General features: G+C 45.7%; 1 protein-coding gene across 5 annotated transcripts in view; it reads left to right on the top strand.

Annotated features, from left to right (window-relative positions):
• The first annotated feature begins 4,611 nt into the window (after nucleotides 1–4,611).
• Etv1 (ETS variant transcription factor 1) overlaps nucleotides 4,612–8,097 on the top strand; it is a 96,369-nt gene continuing 92,883 nt past the window's right edge. The window contains exons 1-5 of one of the 5 annotated variants that reach the window (XM_045135675.1): nucleotides 4,612–4,724; nucleotides 5,121–5,243; nucleotides 6,299–6,493; nucleotides 6,642–6,773; nucleotides 7,642–7,729. In XM_045135675.1, the coding sequence (XP_044991610.1) occupies nucleotides 6,729–6,773; nucleotides 7,642–7,729 (133 nt within the window). In that variant the 5' untranslated portion in view covers nucleotides 4,612–4,724; nucleotides 5,121–5,243; nucleotides 6,299–6,493; nucleotides 6,642–6,728. Of the gene's footprint in view, nucleotides 4,725–5,120; nucleotides 5,244–5,960; nucleotides 6,494–6,641; nucleotides 6,774–6,908; nucleotides 6,966–7,030; nucleotides 7,119–7,641; nucleotides 7,730–8,097 lie in introns of those variants that run through there. The other 4 variants (XM_045135673.1, XM_045135674.1, XM_045135676.1 and 1 more) reach the window with 4 other exon arrangements.

Raw genomic sequence — 8,097 nt, 5'->3', positions numbered from 1 at the left:
GGTTTCATGAGACCTTGTTCCAAACAAAAAACAAGAACCAGGCCTGCTGACACAGGCCTGTAATTGCAGGAGGATGTCTGACTCAAAGACAGCTTAAGCAGCTTAGTGAGACCCTCTGTCAAAATAAAAAGTTAAAGCTTTGAGAATATAAGTACTGTATGTATCAATGCACATATATTTCCACCTACTATCTTTTACAAGATATATGGTACTGTACATTGTGCTTTTCTTTTTTGTTTTTGTTGCTTAAATAATTATTTCTTTATTTGAGAGAGAGAAAGAAGGAGGGGGGGGAGAGAGAGAAGGAGAGAATGGGCATGCCAGGGTATCCAGCCACTGTAGACTAACTAGCTTATGTGGGTCCTGGAGAATTGAACTGGGATCTTTTGGCTTTGCAGATAAACACATTAACCAGCAAGCCATCACTCCTTTATGTTTCTTCACTTGCTATGTTATGCCAAAGGCTATGTTGTGGGTGGTGCATGTAAAAAATTGCAGCGGTCAGACAGACAACACAAATAAAGGAACTGGAGTGGGCCAGAGTGAGAACCAGGTAAAACTGCGAGCCCGTGTCCTTTGACAAACGGAGCGTCTTCCTGCAGACACTTCTTTTCTATTTCAAGGCATCTGCCATATGGGAATTTAGGTGTAGTGTTCCATAGTCTCTCGTTTTCCAGGCATGCATGTATGGATTGTTAGGAATCATTTGAATTTTAAATGCTGACAGCGACTCCCCATGAGAGTCAACATGAGGGTCAAACAAAACATGTTGTACTAGCATGCATGGCAGGCTTCCCTTGCACTGCTAGTAGAAATCCAACCCTGGGTTTACAGAGAAATGCTGAGACCCGCTGTAACAACATCTGTAACAGAATTTCAGTGTGACATACACCGCTGCCTACAGAATCAGAAACTATGAATGTATCGTATTACTGGAATTTTTTTTTGCACATGTATATGTGTGTTGTGTATGTGTGTACATGTTCTCATGTGTGTGGACACAGATGAGTATGCAGGTGTAAGTGCACATGTGTGTACACATGTGGCCACAGGTTTACTCCAGTGTCTTCCTTGAGCACTCTCCACCTCACATATTGAGACAATGTCTCCAGCTCACTCGTTATCTAGCTAGCCATCCTGTCTCAACGTCCCAGTGCTGGGACGGGTTATAGGTTGGGCACCACGCTCATCTAGCATTTACATGGGTGCTTGAGATCTGAACCCAGGACCAGGGAGATGGCACAGTTTTAAAAACATGAACATAATCACATTTGCATTCCAAAGTGTAAGAATATTATACTGTACTTGGTTGAAGGCAGTTATTGTTCTTGGTGGGTGTGGTGGCACATGCCTTTATTAGAGAGAGAAAACTGGCATACCAGGGCAACCAGTCACTGCAATCAAACTCAACACTTTTACCCCCTTTTGCACATGCACAACCTTGTGCATGTATCACCTTGTTCATCTGGCTTATGTGGGATCTGGGGAGTTGAACATGGGTCCTTAGGCTTCAAAGGCAAGTACTTTAACCACTAAGCAATCTTTCCAGCTTGGAAGCATTTTTTTTTTGGGGGGGGGCGTGTAGCTACTGAGTTGCTTCTGGATTACTCCCTTTGTAAGTACTACATTGATTTTTGTGAGGTTTCTCAAATCAGGATTTTTTTTTTTTTTAAGTTTTATTTTAGTTGTTTGAGTAAGAGAGAGCATGGGCTCATCAGGGCCTCTTGTCCCCGCAAACAAAGTTTAGTTGCATGTGCTACTCTGGCATCTGGCTTTATGTGAGTACTGGGGAATTGAACCTAGGCCAGCAGGCTTTGCAAATAAGCACCTTTAACTGTGGGCACATCTCTCAGCCCCCAAGTCAGAGTTTTGCGTCTAATAAATGTTACATATTTTAAAACAAGGTAGATATTATAAACTTACCTTTGAAAGGTTATATAAAGCTATGCATGGTGGCACACACATTTAATCACAGCAGTCAGGTGGCAGAGGTAGAAGGATTGCCACGAGTTTGAAGCAAGCCTGAAATTATATAGTAAATTCCAGGTTAGGCCTAGAGCAAAACCCTACCTCCAAAAACAAACAAACAAACAAACAAAAAAACCAAACAGACAAACAAACAAACGAACAGAAAGGTTATATAAAACAACATTCCACCCAGCAGCATATGTGAATATTTTTGTCATTGCACCCAAATCTCTAGGCATTAGAAATCGTTGCCCTGGTGGTTAACAAATTTCACCAGATAACCATGACAGTGTTGAAGGTGAGAAGGGGACTATCTTCGATACTTTTACCTTCTTCCTAATCTCCACCTTCCTCCCAAATTCCTACTTCCTTTCCAACAGATAGCCCACAAGGCCACTGATTCTACCAAATCCACAGGATACCATGTTTCCCTTTGGAGTTATTTTCACTTGCTCATTTGCTTTCACAATTTCTGCTTATCTTTTCTTGATCCATTTGATGTAGCCCTGTGCAAAGCAGGCCACCAACAATTTGCTTACATAGTATTTTAGTAAAAGGAATAACAAATATTACTAGCTTTCTTAATCCAATTTTGAGAAAATTTCATTTAATTATACCCATATTGGCCATTTTATTTTACTTATTACTTCTTTGGTTATTTGCTTGAGACAGGGTTTCACTGTGTAGCCATGGCTGGTCTTGAACTCGCAGTCATTTTCCTGCCTGCCTCCTGAATGCTGGGATAAGAGACATGAACTACCACTTCTGAGCAGATTAACCGTTTAAAAAAGTAGGACCATTCGAGTTTCCCCACTCCCACCCCCAAATGCTCTCAGAAATTCAATTATTTAACAGCATGCATTTTCGGCATAATTTATAGCAATAAGTTAACTGCAGGCAAGCCACTAATGTATATTGTTTTACTTTATAAAATAACAGTAGGGGAACTATAAAGATTTAAATAGCTTTATATGCAAGCTAAAAACTTTCCAAATTCAAAAATGGACTTCCTTGGGGTGGGTTGAGGGGGGGATGCTTTCTCTCAAGAGCTCTAATTTCAAAACCCAAATGGGATTTCAAAATTCAAGTAAATAAATGTCAAAGCTTCTTGGCCTCTGAAATCCTGCCAAAATGAAATTTTCCACTCAAGAAAGACTGGCATTTACTAAACTGATTTTTTAAAGACATTCTCAAAAGTAGTGGAAACTTTGTGCAACTTTTGAGTTCCTCTGTTGTGGATGGGACAGCTGCCTTTGTAGACGTTTGCCAACCACTATATAACATATTCTGAAAAAAATAAAGTTTCAACCATTTCCATATTTTCAGCTACTGTGTCTGTTTTACTCAGAGCCAAACAGAAGATAAATAGGCGCCATGCTAGGAGCTAGTGTTTCTTTAAGTATCAAGGCTTAGAAATAACACCACCACACAGAAAGTGTCTCACCGACTGTTAGTTAACACAGAGAAAAATCTCGAGAGAAAGTTCACTAGTTCCCTTGCAAGAGTTGCGAGGGGAGCGTTTATCTCAAATTTTATGCTGTTTACGAGAAAGCTGTAGCAAGAATGGCCGCTTAGTCACAGAACATCACTTTGAGTTACGGAGGTCTCTTAGTGAACTAGAGTCCCTTTCAAGAACTGGAAAGAGTGAATATGGAGCCTGTGCAATACTTGGGAAAATCAGAGGCTGGGCGCGCAGCCCAGTTGTGCGGGTCCATCCTAAGAAGTGGCGCGGAGCTTAGGGGGCCTTGAAGGGCAGATGGACTTTGGAAAGGAAAATCCAAACTGTGCTCAAGCAGAAACCTGCCCCAGTTGGAAAAAAAGAAAGAAAGAAAGAAAAAGACACCGTGGCATAAACCAAAAGTAGCAATGGTCAATGAAGATCGCTGAAATCTTTTGAACGGTTTGCACTTTTAAAAGCAAGGACTTGATAACAGCAAAGTTACCAGTCTTTGGTAAAACTTTGCTCGGCACTCGGTTCTCACTCTTTTTTTTTTTTTTTTTTACTAGCCAATGCACCCCGTACTGTAGTTTGCAGTTTATTTTCTTTCTTTCTGTCTCGTGACTTGCTCCCAGACCCCAGGCGTCTAGTATTTGCTGCCCGGGGGAAGGGGACAAGATGGAACCAGCGACTTGGGAAAAGTTCCGTGGTTTGGGAAACTCGGGCCTTTGTGGTGTCATTTCCCCAGCTCCTCCACGCCCCGGACCACGTGACCCAGACAGGCCGGGATTTTTTTTTTTTTTTTTTTTTTTTGTGAATGGAGCCGAAAGGTGGCTGAGGAGGGGGGGGGCGGACCTGGCTCCGCCCCTTTCCCGAAAGCGGGCCAATCTCTTAGCGGAGCGCTGCGGGGTCAGCAATAAACAACAATGGGCTGCGGAGACGCGATTCGTGATTGGCTGCGGCCGGAGCCTCGCGAAGCTCCGCCCCCTCCCGGTTGCCCTGGAGATCCGTCGGGCTCCGGCCGCCCGCCCGCCCTGCCGCTGGCGCGCGCGCGCGCCGGGGTCTCTTGGAAACTGTTGCTCTTCGCACGCGGGCTCGCGTTTCCCGGCGGCGGCGGCGGCGGCGGCGGCGGGGCGCCCGCGCTGTGCGCCCGGTCGCGGTTGCACTCTCGTGAAGGACTCAGAGCCTTTACGGTGTCCCGCTCTTGCAGCCTCCAGGCCCGGAAGTCATCCAGGGCCCCCGGGTTGAAGACGCAGTTCCCGCTCAAATGCTTTGCGTCTCGGGGTGTGTCCTCGCCGGACAGACACACAGTTTCGAGGTATTTTCCCGGGAAGGAACGTGCCTATTTTTTTTTTTTTTCCTTTTTTTAAATCTCATCCGCCTCGCTCCTCCTGCTTGGTGCGGACTTGGTGTGTTGGGCGCTCACGCTCCATCTTAATGTCCCCACGAGGGTCCGTTTAGAGGAGAGAAAACTTTCCAAGTGGAAATCGAGGATTGCTGCACGCACTCCCCCCCCCCAACCCTGCCAGAGCAGGCGAAGCAGCGGTCGGAAACGTTCTCTGTGGTCACTAGCACTGGTCAACACCGGGGTCATTAAGTGAATCCCAACACCCCCGAACCCGGGTTCCCTCTCCCTGCGGTCTGCCACCCTCTCCAGCTTCCCGGTGTGGGGGGGTGGTCATTCCAGTGCTCCAAGCCTCCCCCCCTTCCCCAGGCCAAGTGGATGCACCGATGCAGCCCCGCGGCTTCCTCACGTCCTTGTAACCCGAGCCCTGTGGTGCATCCACCGGCCCCCCCCAAACTCCTCGCCGGAGAGGAAGTGAAAGCGTCAAGTACAGTAAGTGACACCCTCCGCCTCTCTGTGTACATAACAAAAGCTCCGGAAACGTGCGGGTCCCCTAGGATATCCGAGCCTCCCCGTCCCCTCCCCTAACTCCTGGGGACTGGAGGTCCTTCTCCCTCCCACTTCCCCCCCCCTCCCACCCCCGCCAGTCTCCAGCACTAGTAGAGACAAATCTGATTTTCATGCTTTCCATCTAGACAAGAAGTAAGAGAGTGGATTAAATTAAAAAAAAAAAAAATCCGCTAAGCAATGGTGGTGTTCATGCTTCTGAAAAAGAAAAAAGAAAATGAGAATCTAACTTGGGCTTCCAAAGCTGGTGGCCAGCGAGGATGGGGGCGCGCGGTGACTCGGGTCGGGTACAGAGCTGGAGCTCTTAGGGGGTGTGGGACCCCCGCGGGCCTCGCGTGCATCGCACCCTCGAGTCTATACCTGCTCCGAAGCACACAGCTTTCAGATCAGCACCCACAGTGGACCCAACACGCCAGGAATGAGAACTGGCCGCTCGGTTACTCAAGGTTTCATGTGCCCGGGCGTCTGTGTTCAATGAGCAGTGGTTAGGAAAGGAAGTCGATCCACACTCCCTCACCACCCCCCCCTCCCACCTCCCCAGCCAACCCCGAGGCCGTCCCGAGTGCGGACCCCCCGAGACGACCCGCAGAGAGGTCGTTTAGGCAGAGGGGCGCAGGGGGGACCCGTGGCTAGGGGCCGCGGAGCCGCCTGATTGACAGCCCGAAATCTGATCTTGTGAAAGAGACGTGGAGCCAATGGGAGGCAGCGATCCATCAGTTTGGATTGGAGGCCCCTGGAGGAGAAGTAGAGGAAAAACCACCGAATTGAGCTCTGTCAGAGGCGCTTTTCGGCTTCCAAAGGGGAAGTGCTGGGCTTATAATTAATGTTTTTATTAAATTTGGAGGGAATTTTTTGCAGCCGTTCGCCTAGCGTGGCCTTCAGGTGGGTCTTTCCAACAACTTTTTATGTCTCTCCAGATAATTGCATGGTTGAGGGTTGCAAAAACTACCCTTACGAGAGAGGTGTCTCCGTCTCTTCAGTCCCGTTAGGTGCAGAGCAAGTCTCCTTGATCGCCATTGCTAGTTTTGCACACGTTTGCGAATCAGAGCTGCCCGGGGCACACCGACCGCGCAGGGAAACCTCGAGGGTGTAAATAAATACATCGCTTCTCGTACGGATTTTTGCTCCTACCGAAAATATGTAAATTGTGAACTCTCGGCTCTCTTTGGATCCAGGTGAAGGAGGCGTTGAAGGGGAGGGTTATTATTATTATTTTTATTTTTTTTTGTGAATGGGACTGTCGGAGGGTAATTAGCTATGCAAATTCAAGAGCTTCATTCATGATTTTTTTTAAAATCTAAAAGCCATCTTGTTCCCCTCTAGGTTGATAGAAGTCCAGATCCAGAAGAAACCTCCAGCCAGATGCTCAAAATATAAAATACTGAGCTAATATTTGCGAAGAACAGCAGAATGGATGGATTTTATGACCAGCAAGTGCCTTACGTGGTCACCCATGTGAGTGATCAGTTCGAAAGTTGCTGTTTATAAACTTGACTCCGACGGGGGTGGGGAGAGCGGAGCTGGGAAGGGAGGGGGCAGGGGGGTTGGGACTGCCGATACTTATCTGCTTTGTTACCACTGTAGGGCGACTCTGCTTCTAGAAGCCCCGTCTTCAAAATGAGCTTACCTTTCAGTGATTTGGATAAGGCATAGTTCTGTTTTCAACTCCCCCCCTCTTTTTTTTTTTTTTTTTTTCTGGTTAAAGTGCCCAAGATGAGAGGAAGAGGAGGCGGAGGGCAGCAGCACTTGCTGCACTCAAAGTTTGTGGCTGGGTTTGTCTGCCACATTGAAAGGAATGAAGTTGAGACCAACGCTGACACTTTTTGTTTACATGGGGTGTCTTGGGGTTTTGTTATTTTATTTTCTCATTTTTCCTCTCATCTTTTGTTTTCATTTCTCCACTCTCCTTTTTGCTTATTTGACTGAAGGTGTATGCTATCTGAGACAGAATAAAAAAAGAAATCACTGTATTCTAATTTAGTGTAGATCCAGCCAAAAAAAAAAAAAAAAAAAAAGAAAAAGAAAAGCTCTTAAGCGTTATAGCTTAACGTTTTGAGGCTGAGATACCATCAATAAATATGACTGATGAGAAGCAGTAGTGTGGGATCATCGGCATTGGGAAGCAACTCTCCCTAGTTGTTGAATTCTCAGCCTAAGCTTTCATTGTCAAAGGCAGAAAACAAATATTTGAATTGATTCTATGAACTTTTATTTTCCTATTCAGAGAGAATCCAGCAGGCTTATGTGGTGTATGCATGTGTTCCTTTATGTGTGACATTTGAGGTTTACATTCTTTTAAAGGATTTTATCTTTCCCTTTGTAGAGTCAGCGTGGGAGAAATTGTAACGAGAAACCAACAAATGTCAGGAAAAGAAAATTCATTAACAGAGATCTGGCTCATGATTCAGAAGGTGAGGTTTGACTTTGAGCTGAAATCCTCTATTTACCAACACTCTACGCCCTCAAAAGAACAGCATTTCAGTCTTATCTCAAAAAGATAATCAACTGTGAAATTACTGATGTTAACTTAGAATTATGCCTAGAGAACTTCATATAATGTGACAGTACTTTGGAGAATATTTTATGACCCCGTCTCAAACTAATGAAAGGAGTAAATAAAACTGAAAATGTGACATTCTTCTTTAAATCATCCCCATGTGTTTATTCTTGTCCATGTGGCATACAAGTACTCCCCTACATTAAGATAACAATTGAAAATGCCTATCTCAGTAGGACAGAGCAAGCAGCAGTGCACATTACTTATGTTTTTTTCAACTTT

The sequence above is a fragment of the Jaculus jaculus genome, chromosome 16, assembly GCF_020740685.1.
Source record: "Jaculus jaculus isolate mJacJac1 chromosome 16, mJacJac1.mat.Y.cur, whole genome shotgun sequence".
Lineage (NCBI taxonomy): Eukaryota > Metazoa > Chordata > Mammalia > Rodentia > Dipodidae > Jaculus > Jaculus jaculus.
This window is presented reverse-complemented; position numbering and strand designations above follow the sequence as displayed.